At 35.0% G+C, this 23,146-nt stretch overlaps 3 protein-coding genes across 3 annotated transcripts; 2 read left to right on the top strand and 1 right to left on the bottom strand.

Moving 5' to 3' along the window:
• The first annotated feature begins 1,328 nt into the window (after positions 1–1,328).
• Positions 1,329–4,280, top strand: LOC123891664 (protein MAIN-LIKE 1-like). The gene is made up of 4 exons (XM_045941577.1): positions 1,329–1,637; positions 2,064–2,542; positions 2,627–3,343; positions 3,423–4,280. Exons 2-4 carry the CDS (start codon positions 2,066–2,068, stop codon positions 4,200–4,202), a joined length of 1,974 nt encoding a protein of 657 aa, XP_045797533.1. The 5' UTR covers positions 1,329–1,637; positions 2,064–2,065; the 3' UTR covers positions 4,203–4,280.
• Positions 4,281–5,877: 1,597 nt separating this feature from the next.
• Positions 5,878–9,348, bottom strand: LOC123891665 (PKS-NRPS hybrid synthetase cheA-like). Its single transcript, XM_045941578.1, has 3 exons — positions 9,051–9,348; positions 6,918–8,767; positions 5,878–6,837 (listed from the first exon to the last, which is right to left on the bottom strand). Exons 2-3 carry the CDS (start codon positions 8,763–8,765, stop codon positions 5,878–5,880), a joined length of 2,808 nt encoding a protein of 935 aa, XP_045797534.1. The 5' UTR covers positions 8,766–8,767; positions 9,051–9,348.
• Positions 9,349–9,406: 58 nt separating this feature from the next.
• Positions 9,407–17,000, top strand: LOC123889488 (probable DNA helicase MCM8). The gene is made up of 17 exons (XM_045938835.1): positions 9,407–9,717; positions 10,717–10,857; positions 10,955–11,072; positions 11,191–11,413; positions 11,512–11,675; positions 11,913–12,176; positions 12,682–12,777; positions 12,893–13,045; positions 13,629–13,699; positions 13,785–13,903; positions 14,230–14,359; positions 15,037–15,088; positions 15,201–15,369; positions 15,479–15,653; positions 16,106–16,276; positions 16,366–16,479; positions 16,559–17,000. The coding sequence occupies exons 1-17, from the start codon at positions 9,529–9,531 to the stop codon at positions 16,607–16,609; spliced, it is 2,400 nt and encodes a 799-aa protein (XP_045794791.1). The 5' UTR covers positions 9,407–9,528; the 3' UTR covers positions 16,610–17,000.
• The last annotated feature ends 6,146 nt before the right edge of the window (positions 17,001–23,146 follow it).

Consider the following 23,146-nt stretch of genomic DNA (forward strand, 5'->3'; position numbering starts at 1 on the left):
TTTAAGAATAAGAACTCGATTTTTCATGTGTGGTTCATTACCAAAAAATGCAACCACTAACTTTCTAAACTGTTGGTCAAATTTTTCCTCAACTGCTTTTTTGAAAGGCATGCTACTTGCATAATTGCATCAACATCCTCTTTATCTTCGGCTAACAAAACAGTATGACATAGTCATACTCCTTGAAAAGTCGCGTATCTTATTGTCTTAGTCCTCTATTTTGATTATCAAGAAATTCATATCATTGTATGTGGGGAATGGATTCTCTCAATTGTAAATTACACTTGAGAGTCTGGTTTGTTACCATTGATCAAGAGAGAATGGAGAAGTAAATGTTTTTGACTATTGTGGTCTACTAGTAGTTAACAACAATCATCATTAGATTTAGAGGAATCAGCTCATAATTTTTAGTCAAAAAAGAAAAAAGAGTAGCTCCAACTTCTCTCCACCATCCCCTCCCCTTCTCTTACTGTGGATTTTGGAGTCAACAAATTAAATTTACTGTGAATCTTGCACTGCACCCTGATCTCAGTCTCCCAGCGGCAGTGCTCCACCGTTCTTAGAGCTTGTATTTCTGTTAGAACCATTTTCACACGTTTACCAAGATAGAACCATTTGTATTGCATAGCTTTTTTGGCTAATAATGTTCTTCCTCTTCATCCTTGCAACTTTCATACTTGAGGATCTCTTTTCCAAAAGCTGTGTTGGTGGAAAGAGGTGAAAACTAGCAGAAGATTTTGAGGAAGCTTTGAATTCCTTGACTGTTTATCATAGAAATTATAAAAAAATTCCCGATTGCAACAAAATATAAATAAAAATTGGTCAACAAAAGTGAATGTATTTGTTTCCAAATCTTTAACAAAATACATCAAGTTTCTTTGACTCATATTTATTTAAATTTTGGGACGGAGGGAGTACATGTGATCTATATGGAAGTATCCGAATAATTTGATTTTTGGTCAGCAAGATCATAATACGAGTTCAATTATTGAAATGGTTAAAGTATCTAATTTGGTGTTGGATAAATAAAAAAATTCAAGGCATATTAGCGGCTAGACTCACATTTTAAATTTGAAATTCTAGATTTAAACTTGAACTATTGCATATTAGCTTGTCCTTGCAGCTACTGCCACGAAAAAACATGTTTCCTTTATGAAAATATTTTGAAGGAAAGGAATTGCAATTTTGAATTTTCCAATGGTATACCAAAATATTTTGAAGGACTAAAAAATGTATTTCCTTTATGAAAATGCAAAACAAAATTTTGTAGGGACTACAAAATTATTTTTATTTACAATACGTTCCACATGAAAATTTCTCTTCGCACCCACCCATTTTCTCGCGCACCCCCCAAACTTCCAAAATTGCCCCTGCAATGTTGACTTCGGGGACTACGACTCGAATTTTTTTTGGTTCGGAAAACGTTTTCCGCTCGCTCTTTTTTCGGAAAACGTTTTCCGCTCGCTCGTTTTTCGGAAAACGTTTTCCGAACAACTGGGTTTTATACCAGAACGTTAAGACCTCTTGTCAGTTTCTATTTTCTTCCATTTTCTGCGAAAGGTTAGGGTTGCAAAGGGAGAAAAGGAACGCATAGCTTGCATCTACATCAACAAATATCATCAACCTCTGATCAATTAGTAAGTTACTGTTATCTCGAATTCTTATTAATTGTCATCCAATTCCAATTTTCCTCAACAAATTTCATCCAATTTTCATCAAGTTTCATTTGCATCAAAATTTTGTTGTTATCCATTGTTCATATGAAAATTCATTCGTTATTAAGTGATTAAATTGTTGATCATTCGTTTTTTAAGACAAGTGTTTGGCTGACTTGTAGCATAAACTCAAGCATATGTTGTAGATTTGGATTTCGTACTCTATGTGTTTGTAAAAATGTGTGAATGAAGATTGGTAATGCATATGCTTGAAATTGTGTGCAATATAATTCGTGAAAACTACTGAATTAGAATGGAATGCATAATGTATATGTTTGAGTTTGGAAATAACCAAATATTGTTGAATTATTTATCATGGTGTTTTGTTTTGTTTTTATTTTTGTTTAGATATGGAACACAATATTGGAAGAAGCAGGCTTGGTAGACCGAGTCAGGCACATTCTTCTGCTCGACGAGAGGCTGCTGCCGGCAATCCTCCTGCTAAAAGAGGTCGTCGTAGACAAGGACAACCTCCGTCTCAAGGAACACATGATAATGAAGCGGGGGGGTCAGGTGCGACACGATCACGTTCAAGGCGACAACAAGTTGATGATGTTGACGTAGATGCAGCTGAGGATGGGAATGTAAATGTTGGTCAATATTTGGCCGATGATGCAGACTGGCTCGATGAAGATGAAGATGAAGAACCACGGGAACAACAAATGCAACAACAACCACCACATGAAGCACCACATCAACCACCACATGCACCCAATTTGCAACCAGAGGATGGCTATCCGGGAGGACCTAGTAATTTTTCCTTATTAACGGAATACCACAAACATAGGGCAATTCCGATATGGAATGCAGAGCCTGGTGATGAAAAGGTATATAAATTATTAATTGCATATGATTTATTAAATAATTATTTGTTTTTATATCTTGATATAAATTTATGTATTAATTTTCAGATTTTGAAGAAAAGTATGCGGGCCATTACCAACGGGAAGAGGGTTATCAACCTTCCAAAAATGGATCGGAATGTGGACTGGTTTTGGAGAGCCATAGAAGCAACCGGCTTAGAGCCGCTAACGAGGACCAATTACAGCATAATAGACCACGGGGTTCTCACTGCATTTGCCGAAAGATGGCATTCGGAGACTAGCACCTTTCACATACCAATAGGTGAGGTTGGCATCACATTGGATGACGTCCAATGTCTGTTACATCTACCGATCGAGGGAAAGCTGTTGAACCACAGAAAGATATCAAGAGCTGAAGGAGTTGAACTTGTGAATACATATCTTGGAGTGCCTGAATCCAAATGTTGGGAATTTTTTATTGATACACACGGTCCGCATATAACTTATGGAGGGCTAGCATTTGTGTACACTACAAGATGGGAGGAAATTGACAAAGCTGTGAGTGAAAACCGACCGATGCATGAAATTACGGTGTTGAGGCAGCAGTGTATTAGGGCTTTTTTGCTGTTTTTGGTGTGCACTACCATTTTCAGCAACAAAAGCCAATTCTACGTCGACGTAGTTTATTTGAGCTACTTTCAGGATTTGTCGGATGTGAATCAGTGGAATTGGGGTGTGGCTGCTTTAACATATCTGCAGCACTATTTGGATGATTCGTGCAAGGCCGGTGGTATGCAAGTAGCCGGATACTTGTCCTTTTATCAGGTAATTAGTATTTTGGTTGTCATCTATTTTCATAATTATACTTTTCGAAATAATTTAATTTTATTGTTTTTGTTTGTAGGGATGGATAATGATGCACTTTCCAAAAATGACTGTGTGGCGTAGAGATCCGAACTACAGAGAGGAGATGCCACGTAATGCCACCTTCAGCACTGGACAAGGACATAGGGATCCTGTCCTGTATAGGCAATTTTTGGATAACATGCAGGTTTCTGATTTTGAATTTTGTCCATACGATGGTCACCGTCATGTGAGACCCTTGATTGATGTTTGCTGGTTTTCTGGTTGGTTGAGGTGCGGGTCATTGAAGGCAAAACATTTACCTGAACGTGTGCTGCGACAATTTGGTCATGTTCAAGGCATTCCAAGAGACCCTGCTGCGGGTGCTCCAGCTGGGATGAGTTTGTTGCAGATTGATCGAGTGTTTATGGAAGAAGTTGAGATGAGAATGATTGACGAAGAAATGAGAGGACCGACTGTTGTGAGAGCATGGGATCATGTACCTGGCTATATATCATGGTTCTACAAAGTCTCCCATCCGATTATGCGTCCGATCGCTGCCCCGGAAGCACCACCTAGACCAGCAAACTTAGAGGTACTGATAGAGGAACAAGAATCGCAGTCAGTTCCCGATACTTTCGATATATGCCGCAATGTCAGAACTGAGCTACGACGCGCACTTGAAGCAAATGAGGCATTGCCAGGAACTCCGATTTATGAAACTGTGAACAGGGTGCTTGGGTTTGTCGAACCAGCATTTTTGTATCGATCAAGGCGCAGACTACCGGGTAGAGGAAGATTTGACCCACATGATGCTGCAAGACGCTTTAATACTCAGTGATAACTAGTTTGTGTGTATTTGAATTTTAATTTGTTTACTTTTAAATTTTGTAATGTGTTAAGTCACTTTGATTAGATTGTAATATGTTTGGGACATCTAACTTTGATATATATAATTTCGTTTGCATAATGTGTTTTGCGTACCTGTGTATCACAATTTATGTTTGGGACATCTAACTTTGATTATTGGATGGATTATTGAAGTTTTACAGGTTTTTGAATTAAGTTATATAACATAACTTGGTTATAACATAAGTCAAAATGTTCTGATCATGTGTGCCCAGAATTCGGAAAATGTTTTCCGAACTTTTTAACGTCTCAAAAAAAAAAGATTCTGCGTTCCGAACGGTTGACACATTTGTTCGGATTATAGTTTCCGAATTACTGGGAGTTTTAAAATAAAAGAAGAAGCAAAGGAAATTTTTAATAATTGCGGTAATTTTTAACAATTCCAAAATACACATCTATAAACTACACCGACAAAATTTAATCTTGAACTTTTTATTATTTAACACATTACGATACTTCAAAAACCATACGACATTGATTATATTAAATCGCGAATACATTAAAATCAGACGTCAATACATTAAGGAAATAAACTTATACAATAGAAATAAACCCATACAAATAAAACATGTTCAACGGGATGTGCATCATTTTGCAACTATTAATGTAGCATACATACGGGGAAATTTTGGATCAATCTCTATGCAGTTGAACATTTCTTCCACATCTTCATCATTCTTCAACTCATGCCACTCGTATTTCCGTGGTGCATCATCGTATCCTCCAACATGGTCCGATGCCAGATCGATGTATGACTCCGAATACGCTAGTTTATCGATTTTGATCTGCCTTGCATATTTATAATGATACATGACTTCAATCCTGTGTTTGAGAGAGCGAAGAGTTGTTAAAGTGTTATTCAATTCAATGTAAAACGGCTGGTCATTGCCGCGAAACTTGACAGAAAACTGATGCGCTTTTGGTACAGAATTAGGAATTGGACGAGTTGAAACATTCATTTTGTAAACATGTATTTTTTAGAACTGAATATGCATAGACGTATTTATATTAAACCTTGGTTAAAAGTGTCGGTGGGTTCTCGGCCGTTAAAAGTGTCGGTGGGATCTCGACCGTTAAAAGTGTCGGTGTGATCTCGATCGTTAAAAGTGTCGGTGCATTCTCGACCATTAAAAGTGTCGGTGCGATCTCGACGGTAAAATATAACTATAATTAGGAGAAAGAAACTCTGCATTTCGTATAACAGGTCAATTCGGAACGCAGAAACTGAATTTTTAGGAGTAGACAATTTGATCGGATTATATTTTCCGAATTACTGGGACTGTTATTCATAAAAACCAGTTGCTGGACAGAACCAAGTAGTGGAGTACCTACTACTCTGAATATTGTATTTCTCGCAAATAACTTGTTTAAGCCACATTTATAATCATCAAAAACAGACGTGCACCAATACAAATAAATATTTCGACAATCAAATCGAACATCGAATATTACATAATGTGTTCAAAATGTCCAATGTTCACCTACTTTACAAAATTTGTTCAAAATGTGTTCACTTACAAAATGAGTCTAGAGTGACATCCTAAAGTGACATTCTACGCCGCAATCGCGCTAAATCAAAAAACATTAATTAAGTTAAATAACATAAACTACAAGCAATCGATTGGACATTCTTTAGAGTCTCCCTTTTGAAGTTTACGTCTCGGAACAACAGCGCCTTTTTCATTATCCATCAATGCCACGAAATCCGCTTGTCTATCCACGAAACTACTCTGCCACGAAGAAGCTTCCTGCGTACAATACTTAGTCCACGTCTTACAGGTCGGAGGTAATGGACAATGTTGCTTCAACTTAACATATACAAAATGATCTGGAACCCCTCCGATACATAAAATCTTAGAATCCGGGTCTTGTGGAGGAGTGCCTCGCAATGGAAAAAAAGTTTCACTAGCTCCAGACCTTTCACTCTTAGTCAGCAACACTACTACCTTGTTGAAGTATGAGGCAATGATGTGCCCCATGTCTGGAAACGTTAGCCACTTTTCTCTAGGTGCCATGCGCCGACTAGACCTTCTCGTCGGTGGAAAGAAAGCGTCATATAGATATTGATAACGCTCCATAGAACCAAATATCGTCAAATATTCGTCCTTGTGCTTACTTAGCTCCTTTTGCAAGTTTAGTCTAATTAGCTCATAATCAGCTTGATTATTGCGAGTATCCAAAGCAATAACACGAAATCCGCAGAAACCATCACCATCGACATCAACTATATCCTCAATATGCGAATGCATGAACAATGGCATTGCATCAAGAAATGGAATATGTCGATCTTCGATTGGATTAACTTTACCGGTACGTGCACCCTTTTGTTTGGAAGACGATGGTGTTGCTTGTGATGATTGGCTAGGCGGAAATTGCACCTCCACATGCTCCCAATAGGAAGGAGACCGAGTCATCGAACTTTCCCCGCAAGCACCCTTTCTTTTTACCCCTTTATTCTTTCCAACCACAACCGGAGGTTTCAATGACGTAGACTGTGGGAATGCAATCTGTCGCAGCTGTTCTCTAATTTGTATTTTCATTGGGACATCGACTGTTCTCAAACGCTCCTAAAAAAAATATATAAGTAATTATCATTCTAACACATTATATAAATACTTATTGATAATTTTATTAGTTGTAGACGAACCTGAATAGCGTTCCACTCCGCCAAGCAAGAATAGTCATCAACTTGTTGTTCAACATCCTCCCGGTCATTGAAAACCAACTTCTTCCAATGGTTGTTAATCTCATCCAGCCTAATAGGTCGGTTGTGGCGAATTTTTTTAGCAAGAACACAAGCACACGGCAATCCATGGGTGCGTTGTAACACACAACCACACTTTTTGCTATCCATGCCAACTTCCTCAGCCCTCTTGGCTTCTTCATGAATGTAACCCAATGCAGTTCTTGAAACCTTATAAACCACTAAATTGTACATCGGATTATCATCATATCTGTGCTCTTGTAACGACAGACTGATCCCAAAAGTTGCTTGAATCTCAGTGTGTTGGTTAACCAACATATCATGTATTGCTCCCCAAACCTTGACAAAATCACCATTTGTATCTAACAAGTATTTTTTTAGCACAGCATGTGATGACTCAGCTCGGTTTGTTGTAGTATTACCAAAATGCATTACACGGTTTGTCCACGCGCTCACAACTTTCTTTTCATCAGTGTCTAGAACCGTTTTTTTGACATAGTTATAAAATCTAGGCCACCTTTCGCATACGGTTCTAAACTTTAAGACCGCTTCAGAATATGCTTCCTCGGTTGGAGAATTCAACACTTCGTAAAACTGAGACATTATGTTTTTAACAACGTCCCCTTGCTTCTCCTCCTCACCATGTTTGATCTTACAAAGCACGCTGCACCTAGCCGAGACATTTTTCTTAACATGAAAGCGACAAACTAGCGGTGTTGCATTTGGAAATACATCGGGAATAGCACTCATCAATGCGGCATCCCGGTCAGTCACAATAACCTTCGGTGCACTGTTTTCGTCCACTAAAAGTTGCTGCACTTGTTGTAGAGCCCAAACAAAATTGTCATGTTTTTCATTACTTAGAAAAGCAAAACCAAGTCCAAATGTCTTATTAGTCGATGTGCAGCCAACAATCTCAAACAATGGCATTTTGTACCGGTTGGTTTTATATGTGGAATCCATAAGCAAAACATCGCTAAAAGTATTGAACAGTTCGATAGATTTACGATGTGCAAAAAAAAGGTCTTGAATAGTATCAGACTCACCAACTGTTCGAACTTCGAAATAATAGTTGTTTTCCTCCAAACATTTCAAAAGTTGTTGCATTTCACTCCTCGGCCCCCGAGCTGCAAGTTTCAATCTATGCTTGGCATTGTACAATTGCTTGATGCTTGTCGCACTATCTGGATTTCTCTTTTTCAATGTAGACATGATGTTTCTAGGTGGGATTTGATTTCCGGTCATTTCGACAACCATCTCCTTCTCTTCGGGTTTCAAACGCCCCGCAACTAGGTGACCTTCTAAAGCTTTATCCAACACATGGTTGTGAATGCCGGACACAATTGTAAGATTCCACTCCTTTGATTTCGGCAAATAACCACGGAGTCTAAACGGACAACCAATTTTCCTCGATCCCCTCTCTTCGATTGATACCTTTTTCTTTGCCTTGTAGTTCGATGGTCTGTACGCACCTCCCCTTTCACAACCCAACACAAAACTTGGCTTCCCACTTACCAATCCTTGGTCCGATCTTACAGTTACAACTGTAAAATGTAACTTTTCAGCTTGACCCTTAACCCACTTAATCAACTCATCTCGATCCTTATATGTTTCTTCCGGCACAAAATGCTCACTTGTATCAATGTGAATAGCTGGTGCTTCACACTCAGTAGCTTCATATTTGACTGGAATTGCACAGTTGATAGGTTCGGCATCTTCTACCGGATCTTGTTTACGTAAGCCAAGTACAACCTCCCTCGACTTTTTTGGAAGCTCGTGATCATCATCCATATCTACACATAACACATTTATATCTTGTTATTATGAATAACACAAATAGGCATTCCATTATGAATTGTTAGATTAATGTGGAAATAAAAAATGATCATATAAAATAGTACAGTAGCTGCAAATTTGAAAATTCAAACTCCCAGACATTCGGAAAACACGTTCCGACCGTTTTTGAGGTTTGTTCGGAAAACGTTTTCCGAGCGATTTTGTCAGAAAAGGGTTACGAATGACAGTCTACATATAGCATGGATATCAAAAAAAACAACGGTTCAAACTAAAATTTACCTGGATTTGGAGCCTCCACGAGTATTGAAACGTCTAGGCAAGGTTGCAATCTTGATTTTGAGCCAAAATTCGAAGGAAACAAAATTTTTGTTGGGTGAGAGTTTTAGATGGAGTGATTAGGTGAATGAGAGAAAGCTGTAACGTTCTGGTATAAAACCCAGTCGTTCGGAAAACGTTTTCCGAAAAAAGAGCGAGCGGAAAACGTTTTCCGAACCAAAAAAAATTCGAGTCGTAGTCCCCGAAGTCAACATTGCAGGGGCAATTTTGGAAGTTTGGGGGGTGCGCGAGAAAATGGGTGGGTGCGAAGAGAAATTTTCGTTCCACATGTTATTCCATTTCCTTTTTTTGGCACACTGGCGGTTCAGTGCAAAGGCCCAATCGTTAAAACAGGTCCAGAATGGAAGTTCCTTTATTTCTACTTCACATTTTCCCGCGAAAATCACTCTGAACACGGTGAGAGGAGTTCGCCGGAAACGGAATGAACAGAACTTCACAAGAAACGGATAAGATGATCCGATATGGATCCGGATCATTTTCCATGGATACATACGAATTAATGGATTTTTACTTTCCTCAACAACTCTTCACTGTTGAAGAAACCTGGCTCAAACTCACTTCTTCTCTTTTTTCCTTCTTTTCTTCTCAAGGCCAAAACATCGTTTCTCAGGTATTTCAACCACTCTCTACTTTTCAATTATTATACAAATTTGTTAAAAGTTTAATCGCTTTTCTATGTTAGTTAGTAATTTCAATTTTCAATTAATACTATATGCTAATATTATTAGGTTTCTAGTTTCAAGTTAAATTATGAAAACTTAGATTACTGATACCGAGTATAGTACAAAGAAATAGAATAGAGCAAGGATTGGTTTGACAGTGCAATTTTATTCTTTTTCAATTTAATTTTTGTAGCTTTAATTTGTGACTAAAAGAATGTGTAGTGTTTTGAGAACATTTGGAGCTACTAAGAATAAGTGCTTATCACGTTCGGATATACAATTAAGTGCTTATTCAATAAGCTCTTATTTATAAGAGTTTATGTACAAATTATTTTTAGAATTGAAGATGGAATGAAGATAAACTAGGGGCCTGTTTGGATTACCTTATTTTTGAGCTTATGCAAACAGCTTATGCAATATAAATTAGGTTTTATGCTATTTTATAAGTTCACACTAGTGAAAATTGTCTTTTTATAAGCTATTTTATCATAAACTATCTTAACAAACTTATAATAATACATAAAAATTGCATAAGTTGTTTGCATAAGCTCAAAAATAAACTAATCCAAACCGGCCCTAGATCCAACACGGTTTGGAGTAAGATTGGAAAAGAACATGAAAGTAAGCTAAAAACAGCTTATGAATGTATCATAAATTATTTTCATAAGCTCTTTTAAACTTTTAGTAAGTGCTTATATCATAAAATAAGTCCATATAAGTTTCTTCAGACACCTCCTATCTCTTAAGCGCTTGAATTGTTTCCCCTTCCCTGGATTTTAAAGTTTTCCAAGAACGTTTCTGTTGGATGCATGTATTTTATATAGTTTAAACTGTAGAAGTGATTTATTCGTTTTACTATCTTTTTAGGTGACTGAAATAGGAAAATTCTTTGATTTCTGTTATTATCCATCCCGGGTATAAGTATAACTTTTGAATTATGCTGACAGGTGAAAAATGAATTTGGAAACTATGTATTGTCACTTGATTTTCAGCAGCTCAAAAATACGTGTCATGTTGAGGAGTTTTATGAAATGTTAATGGAGAAGCCTAAAATTGCTCTCTTATGCATGAGTGCTGCCATTCATAAGGTATGCTTGAAGTCGCTTCTGTTATTTCACAAACAAGTCCATATCTTATGATTTACCAAGGTTTTATATGACTTGAATAACAATAAACTGGAAACAGGTTCTGCTTTCTGAATGGGAGAATGACAAGCTGGAGCTTGCTGCAAAAGTAGACATCCGTCTTCATAACTGTCCTGAAACTATGATTGCCCTGAAGAACTTAAAAGCAGCTTATATAGGTATATAATAAGATCATTGTAGCGCCCCCACCCCCACACATGCATGCTAGCTATATTTGGATATTTCCCATTGTATGTATAAAAAGAGGCATTTTAACATCATTTGCTGATTTGACAGACAAGCTTGTCTCAGTGCGTGGTACCACTGTGAAAGCCAGCACTGTTAGACCTCTTGTGGTAGAAATGAGTTTTGAATGCAGTAAGTGCAAACAAAGTATTACACGCATATTTCCTGACGGAAAATATTCACCACCATCAGCTTGCAATTTGAATGGCTGCAAAAGCAAAATCTTCAATCCATTGCGATCTACTGCTCAAACTATTGATTTTCAGAAAATAAGGTGAGCCTAGATCTTGATTCATAATCTCTATTGTTTTACATACTTTGGCTACCAGGTCATTCATTTTGAGACCCGTTTTCAATGCATGTGTGGACTAGAGTTCAAGAATTATTAAAGCATGAAGATCATGAGGAAGGACGAGTGCCTCGAACAGTGGAATGTGAACTTACCCAAGATCTCGTTGATTCATGCATTCCTGGAGATGTGGTGACGGTTGCAGGAATTATCAGAGGAATTAACAATTACATGGATATTGGAGGAGGTATGATTTTATAACTGCTGGTTTTAGTTATCCACCTTGCATGCTGGCTTGTATTACAAGTTATAACTTGCTCAGATGTTGATGTGAAAGCAAGCTATAATTGTACCTGAAATATATGTTAAACCGTTATAATCTTCTTTATTTGTTTAAATATATGTTGCCCTGCTTTAAATATTTCAACTATTTTACATAAAATGAAAATTTATTCTTTTTTGAGGCATATATCCGTGCTTTCAGGAAAGTCGAAGAACAGAAACCAAGGATTTTACTATTTGTATCTTGAAGCTGTATCCATAATAAATTCAAAGTCACAGTCCATATCTGATGATTCACAAGACTCTAATGCAAATGCAAGACCAACTGAGCTGTCTGATTTGTTTTCATTTTCTTCAAAGGATTTAGAATTTGTTGTGAAATTTGCGGGGGAGCACCGTTCAGATTTATTTCGGCAAATCCTTCACTCTATATGCCCTTCCATCTATGGGCACGAGCTTGTTAAAGGTAAATATGCATCTCGTTATGAAATGTGCCTCCTCCCTCAGTCACTTGTTTGGTGAGAGGGCGAGCCTTAGCGCAATGCCACAATGTAACATTGCTGTCTTGTGACACTGTGCTGGCGTTCATTGGTTCTGTTGCTGGAAATAGCATCTCTGCTCAGGGCGAGGTTGCCTACACTTGCTTTTTCTTAGAGCACGCAGTGACATAAGTTTCATGCCCTTGTCCGCCCTTTTAGTTACATGTTTTATGACCAGTTTCTTATGTCTTCCGTAATTGTTAGTATAACCTTGCTAGTTCCTTAGGAAGGTTCACAATCTCACCAGTCCATCATATTTTTGTTCACTTTCATGACTTATTGATCTCATGATTGGCATGTGCATTGTTGGTAATTGTTTGGGAAAAGAATGTGCTCAAGCTATTTCTGATACTTCAATGTCATTTGGGGCATATGTTACAAAGTTGGCAATCGAGGTGGGAATCTAATAATAGTTTGCTGTTACTTTGACAGCTGGGATAACTCTAGCATTATTTGGCGGTGTACGAAAGCATTCTATGGATCAGAATAAGGTTCCTGTGAGGGGAGATATTCATGTCTTAATTGTAGGTATGCTTAATCTCTTTGCAACTTTGAATGAAATCAAACCTTCAATTAGAAATTTGCAAAACTGAGACAGGATAAAAATTTACAAACTGGCTGTATTGCAATTTCAATTTTCTAGGTGATCCTGGTCTAGGTAAGAGCCAGTTGTTACAAGCAGCAGCAGCTGTTTCTCCACGCGGTATTTATGTTTGTGGTAATGCCACAACCAAAGCTGGCCTCACAGTAGCTGTAGTTAAGGATCCTATGACAAATGACTATGCTTTTGAGGCAGGTATGTGCTTTTAAATTCTTTTTATGTTGCACTCAATGAAATTGTGAACTTGCGATTCAATGTGCACTGCAATATTTCCAGAAATACTTGTTTACTAGTCATTGGTCATAATTTATAGTACTCCTCTTTATGGAATATGACTTGGAATTGTGTTTTGGTGGTGTTACCTTTTATTTTTTACTTCTGCAAGTTGTTCTTCTGTGTTCAATATGTTAAAAATCTTTGTTTCTTTATGATAAATGTGGAATTTAAAGTGTATGTTCGATAAGTCAGGAAGCTAAGTTATCTGCAGTTCTTTTCTGGCCAAGTTGTATGGGACCATGGGTTGCTTCCTTGTTGGTAGGCTGAATGTTGACATAGTTTTCTGGTGCCTGTCTCTATTTTCTTACGCTCTTCATATTTTTGTTAGTTTATCTTGGATAGTGTCTGACATAATGACTTTTTGATATAGTGGAGAAGAGGGGGAAATGTTATTTTTTGTATGCTATTGATAAGGATATGCTTGGGTCTAACTGATTTTTCCGTGATCATTTGCAAAAATTACTTCTTATTTTCTGTGAATAATTGTTGCAATTCCTGACAGGTGCTATGGTGCTGGCTGACAGTGGATTGTGCTGTATTGATGAGTTTGATAAAATGACCTCAGAGCATCAGGTTTGTTCTCTGGTTACTGGTGATCCATTTCTGGTTACTTACTATATCTTAACTGAAGCCTTATTGAAAATTTGTAACAATACAGGCTTTGCTGGAGGCAATGGAGCAACAATGTGTCTCTATTGCAAAGGCAGGATTGGTAGCTAGTTTATCATCCCGGACTTCTGTCTTAGCAGCTGCAAACCCCGTCGGTGGTCATTATAAGTAACATTTTTAATATTCATTATCCCAGTAATTTTCCTTAGTGTCCTATTTTTATTTTAAACATTCTTAGTAAGTTATATAAGTTCACTATTATCCCTTATTTTAATTTTCTCTTTCAATCAGGTGGTATGTTTGGATTGGTGGAATAGAATGGTAAAGAGTGGAATGGAATGATCGAACGTCAAGTTTTTAAAATATAACTAGCCTATTTCATTCCACTCCATTCTACCACCACTCCAAACATACCCTCTTTACTATCACATAATGCTAGTCATGTAATTAAGCAAATAATTTCTTCTGACAATTTCTTTAAATGGAAATCGCAGCCGGGCAAAAACTGTAAATGAAAATTTAAAAATGAGCGCTGCACTATTGTCCCGTTTTGATTTAATTTTCATATTGCTGGACAAGCCTGATGAACTTTTGGACAAGCGAGTTTCGGAGCACATTATGTCGGTAAGTCTTACTGTCTTCTTACTTTGTGTTGGTGTTCACTTTTGTACACATGACGTTCATATCTTATTCATGGTTGATGGGAATGACATATTTGCTTCTCATCATGATGCATTTTAATAAATAACGACTATGGTAATGATGATTAAGTGTACTACTGAGTTTCCATTAATGGTTTGAATTTTTCAGTTGCTAGATGAGGCTATCTACAAACTTTAGTTTCTTTAACAGTTAACACAACAAATGTATCTGCTTGTGTCAAGGATATGAATTATTAACTGTTGGTCATTTTTATTTCTGCATAATTATTCTAGGTTAATCCCTTCTTATTTTGTCCTGGATTTCTTGATGTAGAAGCTACTCTTCTTCTCAAGTAAATGACTTAAGTTGGTAAATAGATTTGAACTTATGATGTATTAAAGATACGACATGATACACACACATACCAACAGAAAAATACGAGGAGAGTTATAAGAATATTGAAAAGGAAATAAGTTTGCCAAATGGCTTAGATGCAATCATATGTGTTTTCTGCATGTTATATCTAGGTGTTTATGCTGCACGACAAATCTTTTTCTCACAGTATACAAATCTTCTTGGTTTATTATTTTTCATTTGATCCTGTGTTTCTATACGGTTCTGTTGGTACTAAAGATTGATGTTTCAAATGTATCACGCAGCTTCATGCTGGGAGCGGGCAACTCTCACATGCATCTAAAAAGCGACGTGGAGGTTTTCTCTCCTCTCCTCCCCCTCTTACATTATATTTTAGATTAGCTAGAGTAGATCATCCTGTATTTTGGCAAATCCAGATTCACTAATGGAATATATTCTTCTTGACCAGATCCACCTTCTGCATCACAGAATGTTGAAGTGGTAGATTTGAGTGTTAGATCTGGTTCTTTAATTTCAAGGTTGAAACTTGACAGACGAAAAGATAGCAAATTCGCTCCATTACCCGGTCAACTTCTTCGCAAATACATTGCTTATGCAAGGAGTTTTGTCTTTCCCAGGTTGTTCAATCATCAATGTCATATCTACCTTCTGACTCTGGTCTAAGTATTCCCTCAGGAAATTTCAAAGTATTTAATTTCTTCCTCTCTTCTGATTTCTCTTAATAAGGATGTCCAAGCCAGCAGCAGATATCATACAAAATTTTTACCTAAAACTTAGAGATCATAACGTTTCGGCTGATGGTACTCCTATAACAGCAAGGCAGCTGGAAAGTCTAGTAAGGCTAGCTGAAGCTCGTGCTCGGCTGGACTTGAGAGTAGAAATAACGGCCCAAGATGCAATGGTTAGTATTACATTATAGTATGACCTGAACAATGTTACGAGCACCAATCCTCTTTTGGTTCTTCAACTTCAATGAAGTACAAGTGAAGGCTAATTTGGAGCAGCCAAAATGCCATCATTGATATATAGATGAAAAGCTCTTTTAAACATTGATAATCTTTGCAAATAGATGAAAGGCAAACAGAGGTCAACAAAATTTCCTTCCTTTTTTCAAAACTAGGAAATCAATGCATTTTACTCAAAAGGTTTCAATACAGCGTCAAACATGTCAAAATAATTTCTAGCCTCTACTTTAATGTCACACAACACTAATTTTATAGACTTTGAAATACCAACTGAGGAGTATGTCAACAGTGGAATTGTTTTCTGTCCATAAAGTTTAAACAACCAACTTTTTTCTTGTCATGAATTCATCGAGTCATTCCTGTAATGACATTATCATTGATGGTGCAGGATGTTGTTGAAATCATGAAGGAATCCCTGTATGATAAATATGTTGATGAACACGGTGTTGTGGATTTTGGTCGAAGTGGGGGGATGAGTCAGCAGAAAGAAGCAAAACGCTTTCTAAATGCCCTCAATAAGCAATCAGAGCTGGAACAGAAAGATTGTTTTTCAGTATCTGTATGTGCTTACTGCATTCTATTTTTCCTTGCATTTGCTGTCAAGGGTTTTGTCTTCAATAAAAGACGTATCTGTTGTTTACTTTTCAGGAAATATACAGTCTGGCAGATAGGATTTCCTTGAAAGTACCTGATATGGATACTTTCATTGAAAATTTGAACATCGTTGGTTATCTAATCAAAAAAGGACCAAAAACATACCAGGTGAGATGAGATTTTTACTCTCCACTCTAACGGTTTGTTTGATGATTTCCATCTTATAGAATCGTTTTGACATGTGCAGGTGTTATCCTCTTCTTACTCGCGGAGCCAATCATCTAAGTCAAGGGGCTAAACTGAAGTTAAGTTATGTACCGGACTACAGGGGCTTTTCATTAATTTGTTGTGTTTAAGAATCCGACAAAAAAGGTGTACCTGTACTGAATTTCCCTTCCCTGAAATACTGGGAATGTGCTTCATCTTCTGATGACTGTAATCGAATATGCAATTTTACGAGGGGACGATGAAATTGATCTGGTAATCTTTCATGTAGTAATTTCTGGGCAGTTTAGTTGCATTGTGCAATCTTTAAAGACAGAGTCCTTTACCAACCAGTTTTTTTTTTCATTCTCAATAGTTAGAATTTGAATCCTTAACCACTTAAATATTTATTTGCCATCATTCAAAAACATATTTGTTTGCCATCAAGTAAACAAATAATAAAATAAAATGCTAAATAGTGCCCCTGCTAGCATGACCCAAACAATGCTAAATTTATATTGTTGATTGGGAGTTAATGTGACGACAGAGGTTTTCATCCTCTAAAGTGATTAAAATGTAAATTGGCAAAATTAAGGGCTGTTGATGTATCTCTACTTAATTTTGATATGTTAATTAATTAATGGGTATCACTCACTTTATATATTTTAAAGTGAATTGTTACTTTAGAGGAGCTAGATATGTGGCGACAATGTATCAATCCTTACATACTCCCTCACTTTTATTCTTTTTCTTTTTTAGAGATTTTTACTTGCAATGTTGATTGGGAATTATGGTGACAAATATGCACCTAATCCATGGATCACCTCTTAGATATTTTTTAAGAGGTGTTTATGAATTTTAAACTGATGTGTTTATGGATCTGGAATCTGAAATTCATACTCTTTCTCTTATTCACAATATTGTCTCCCTTCCAAAGGACCCTAACCCTTTCTGTCTTCATCTATTTTATTATTTTGTCCCGCTTTATTTTTTTTAAAGTTGCCAGTTCAACAATGAAAAAATACTCAATTATTCTATTAAAATTTCACCTAAATAAGAAGTAAGCATAAGAAAATCAATTACAGTAAAATTTGTATAAACAAAGTAATTTTCAAAGAAGTTTCTTAGCAGTATATAATGTGGTACCAACTTTTGAAGTGGTATGCAATGTCATGATCCACATGTATTGAAGACAGTGAGGTACATGAGCTATCAGACTATCCACCCAATAAGCTAGTTTTATGGGATAGGCTCTCCTTATGAGCTTGCTTGAGTCATAAGCATGAGAAAATAATCAAACCAATCTGTCACATGTAGGAAAATCAGATTTTGACCTCATAATATCTGGTATTATCTTGTCACTTTGGTAGATTATGAAGCTTTAGTGAGAATCTACATCCATAATTTTCATTATGGGATTACAATTATAAGATTATTCATTAATTTAATATTCTGTTGAACTTTCATCACCGACTTACCTTCATTTTCATTATTTCTCGCGTTGAACTCACTTAGAATTACTAATCACCTTATTGGAATGCATCAATGCAATTTTTATTTTTAATGAAGAGAAAAAGTTGTTTTTTATTTATTTTCATTGACTAAAACGGGTATTCACACGAATGAAACTTTTATTGCTATTTGCAAAATCATGATTAGATAATGAGTCATAAAAATTATACTTTAAGATGAATGTGCTATGATACATCTAATATCACGTTTTTCTCTGGACACAAATATATCTTTTATTCGTAGAATGAAAATTCTCCTTCTCTTTGTATCATCAGAAATGCTATTGGGACACAAAATCCAAACAAAAATACAACAAATAAAGGGTATAATGGTCAATTGCTTTTCAGTATACCTTTAGTATTTTTATTTTTGTTTTCCTTCTCACTTCCAGTTCCACTGCGCAAACACAGAAACACGCGAGAACCTTCACTTCTCATCGCAACCTTCATCGTTCCTTCATCGTTCCTTCATCGTTTTCCTTCTCACTTCTCTTATTCTTCCAAAAACAATCTCCACCTTCATCGATTCATCTTCATCTTCATCTTGCTCACACATCTTCAAACCCTAAATTGTTGTTCTTAACACCTCTGTCACCCAGGCTCGAACACTAGATTTGTCGCCCTCACGCCCTTCTTCTACGCCTTTAGTTGACGGAACGAGAGAAATTACCACGCAAGGAGCTTTCTGCCAACCCCTTCATTGACGACGTCCAACCCTCATACACTAAATTGCTTTTAGTTTGAAACCCTAAATTGCTTTTTCAATTAATTTATCGTTCTTTTAGTTCGACGTTCAACCTCCTTGATTTTTTCAATTGCTTGTGTTTATACAATGTGTAACCTTGTAAATTTCAGGTGTTGTTTTCTTTGAGCTTTCCCCTGTGGACTAAACTATTTGATTGGATTTTAGTGTGATATCCAATATAGGTATCATCTTTCAGTTTTCATTGGTTTGTTTGTTCGTTCTCCTAATCTTAATATTGTTTATTGTTTATTTTGAGGTGTGTTCATTTCAGCTAATTTATTTCTTAAATAAAGATAAAAATTGAAGTTTGTAAATTAATCCATGTTTGCATTATTTTCTTGCCATATAATAAATTAGGTTGTTCTATCTTTCTGTGATTTTAACCGTAGATTGTTGAGCATCTTTGCCACATGAAAAAGTATTAATCTGTTAATCTTGTTGTGTTTAAACAGTTGGAATGGTCCTTGTAAAAGAATGGCTACTCAAATGCATCTTCTCCATAAATTTGCAGGTTACAATTTAGGTGATGTTTTTAAATTTAAGTAAAAAAGCTAATTGCCGGTTATAAACTTAGCTTTTTTACTTAAATTTAAAAACATCACCTAAATTGTAACCTGCAAATTTATGGAGAAGATGCATTTGAGTAGCCATTCTTTTACAAGGACCATTCCAACTGTTTAAACACAACAAGATTAACAGATTAATACTTTTTCATGTGGCAAAGATGCTCAACAATCTACGGTTAAAATCACAGAAAGATAGAACAACCTAATTTATTATATGGCAAGAAAATAATGCAAACATGGATTAATTTACAAACTTCAATTTTTATCTTTATTTAAGAAATAAATTAGCTGAAATGAACACACCTCAAAATAAACAATAAACAATATTAAGATTAGGAGAACGAACAAACAAACCAATGAAAACTGAAAGATGATACTATATTGGATATCACACTAAAATCCAATCAAATAGTTTAGTCCACAGGGGAAAGCTCAAAGAAAACAACACCTGAAATTTACAAGGTTACACATTGTATAAACACAAGCAATTGAAAAAATCAAGGAGGTTGAACGTCGAACTAAAAGAACGATAAATTAATTGAAAAAGCAATTTAGGGTTTCAAACTAAAAGCAATTTAGTGTATGAGGGTTGGACGTCGTCAATGAAGGGGTTGGCAGAAAGCTCCTTGCGTGGTAATTTCTCTCGTTCCGTCAACTAAAGGCGTAGAAGAAGGGCGTGAGGGCGACAAATCTAGTGTTCGAGCCTGGGTGACAGAGGTGTTAAGAACAACAATTTAGGGTTTGAAGATGTGTGAGCAAGATGAAGATGAAGATGAATCGATGAAGGTGGAGATTGTTTTTGGAAGAATAAGAGAAGTGAGAAGGAAAACGATGAAGGAACGATGAAGGTTGCGATGAGAAGTGAAGGTTCTCGCGTGTTTCTGTGTTTGCGCAGTGGAACTGGAAGTGAGAAGGAAAATAAAAATAAAAATACTAAAGGTATACTGAAAAGCAATTGACCATTATACCCTTTATTTGTTGTATTTTTGTTTGGATTTTGTGTCCCAATAGCATTTCTGTTGTATCATATGATTAGAGAATGAGTTGTTCACATTGAAGAATGAGTTATGACACAGTTTATTTCTTTGCTACAAAATATCATGTTTTATAGGAGATAAACATAAATATTTTTATAGATGCTCTTTGAGTCCTAAAATTTTATGGAACAAAGTATCATCATTTCACTTTAATTATTTATCTATAAAAAAAATATCATGTTTTATTCATTGTAAAATAAATGTTTTTAACATTTGCATCTATTATTTATATCTTAGAAACGTAGAAATGGTCAATTTTATTTTTCTCTCTAGATCTTATGTTCTTCAATAAATTGTATAAAGTCAATTTTCGTTTCTCTAAATCAAAAACTTTTTCATCATAGAATTCCTTTATTGTAAATTTTTAAATTATTATTTTATTATTATTATTTACTCAATTTTTAACCTATTAGTAATATTACAAATTGAAATATGTAGTAATATAATCATTCTCAATTTAGAAAACACAAAATACTCAAGTTTATTATTTCAAAATGAAATTCTAAAAGTGTTGGGTATAAGTTAGTCCTTTCTTATAAGACCCTTTGATAAATTTCACTGATATTAATAAAGACATTTGTGGTAATAAATTTGTTCAAAATGTGTATTGCTACATATTCACCTCATGCAATTTTTTATATCATACTATGGAGAAAAACAATTTTAGTTTTTCATTGGTAAATTAAATAGGAACATTTTTTTTTAAAGAAATCATTAATCCATGTGGATTTTTGCTAATTGTTCTAGATGAAGTCGGCATGACCAATCATAAATTATACAAATATTTGTGGTTATTAAACTCTCAAAAGAATTTTTAGTCACTAAGTTTTTTTTTTTGTTACAACTAAAAATATTCTATGACATAATAGATTCGAGTAAAGAGCAACATTAATATCAAATCAATAAAACATAATTAGTTTGTAACAGTATCGAAAAACCACTATAACCCTCAATATCCATTCACTCCAAAATCCATAGGTGAAGATGATATTGAATTTTTCAAAAACACATTGGAGACAGTCTTGAATATTACTTTAATAGGATAAAATTACATTTGGATTTAAATGCATCATATTACTTTAATAATATTAATTTCTAATAATAAAATCTAAGCAAAATAAAATTGGTGCTAAACATTAGAGGAATATTGATGCTCGGTAAAAGATGTAATAAGATTAAAATGATAAGGATTAGCGTAAGAAGGTAGAATCAAATCTAAATTCAATGTCAAGTGTAATGTCAACCACAATCATACTGATGACCTTAAGATGTAATAAGATTAAAACGATAAGAATTAGCGTAAGAATGCAGAATCAATTCTAAATTCAATGTCAAGTGTAATGCCAACCGCCATCAAGATATTTAGGTTTTGTAAAGTCACAGTGTTTTGCAGATAATCGTACTGATAATCGTATGGAGTGTATTTTCCCCGTTTAATTGGAACTTAAAACCATAATATATACTCCTTTAAAATTGGAGTATATTTTTTTGCCTCTAAAACACCCCTATCTTTTGATCTTTATTTTACTCTCCTTTAATTTCTTTTAGAACTTGTAACAACTTCTCATTTTAAAACTGTTTATTGATTTTTCCTTTATATTATGATGTTTTAAATAATTATTCTATAAAAATAATTATTTAAAAAATTTACCTTTTTAAAAAAATTGTAACAAACATGCTCTAAGTCCGGCTAAAACATCAATTTTTACTTACTCTTCTCGTTTCAAATTATAACTAAAAAGTAAAAAAAATCACACTTATTAAAAAAACAAAATATAAAACTTTGAAGTATGATTTTTTATATGTATTTCCTTAAAATAAGTTTTATGATAAAACGTAAAAATAAATTATATTAGTTATTGATTATAGGAAAAAGGAATGAGAGAGAAAAATTAAAGGCAATTTACATTTAATTTCATGAGAATAAGTAAATATAAATCAAAAAAGTAATAAAAATGGAGTTATTTTTTTACTTACAATTTAAAACAAAAAAGTTGATTTTTTTTTTCTGGAAATAATTTTCTCTCCTATAAATCAAATCACTAAAAGACAAAAAAAAATCGACAAAACCATTAGTATTATGGCAAAAAGCCAAAAACATCACATCATCAACTTACCTCTTTTTATTTCCACGCTTTTTTTACTCGAGAAAAGTTAAAACAATTTTTTAACTCAGATCAATTTTATCCATCCCAAAATTGATGGTGAACAATTTTTTTTCAAATGAAACAATTTCACTTTCGCTGCTGGAAAAATTATTTCTCCAAAAAAAAAGACCAAACAAATGCATCATTAGAAAGAATACTGTACCTATATACTTTTAATTTGTTACAATGACTTCAATTATTTACTTTAGCAAAGAATAGTGTACCTATATACTTTTAATTTGTTAATCAATGACTTCAATTATTTACTTTAGCAAAGTCGAATCCCAAAACACTGTTTAACTAAATGTTAACATATGTTCACATTAGATTTAAAAATTGTATATGAAAAGTTCAACCTTATAGAAAAAAATCATCTAAACACGTATCATTTTACTTCAAATTAAATTTTGTCTTGCATGTTTTAAGAGATTGTCCACTAGCTATTGAGGTTTGGCAACACCTACTTGATGATGATCATAGAGGGAGCTTTTTCGTTGAACAATTGCATCAATGGATTGAAGCAAACCTGACAATATCGATGGGAAACCCAGGACTTGCAATGGGATGCACTGTGGTCAACTAGATGTTATTGGCTTTGCAAATGGAGAAATAAAAGGACTCATGA

This window comes from Trifolium pratense, linkage group LG6 (genome assembly GCF_020283565.1).
Source record: "Trifolium pratense cultivar HEN17-A07 linkage group LG6, ARS_RC_1.1, whole genome shotgun sequence".
In the NCBI taxonomy this organism is placed as follows: Eukaryota; Viridiplantae; Streptophyta; class Magnoliopsida; order Fabales; family Fabaceae; genus Trifolium; species Trifolium pratense.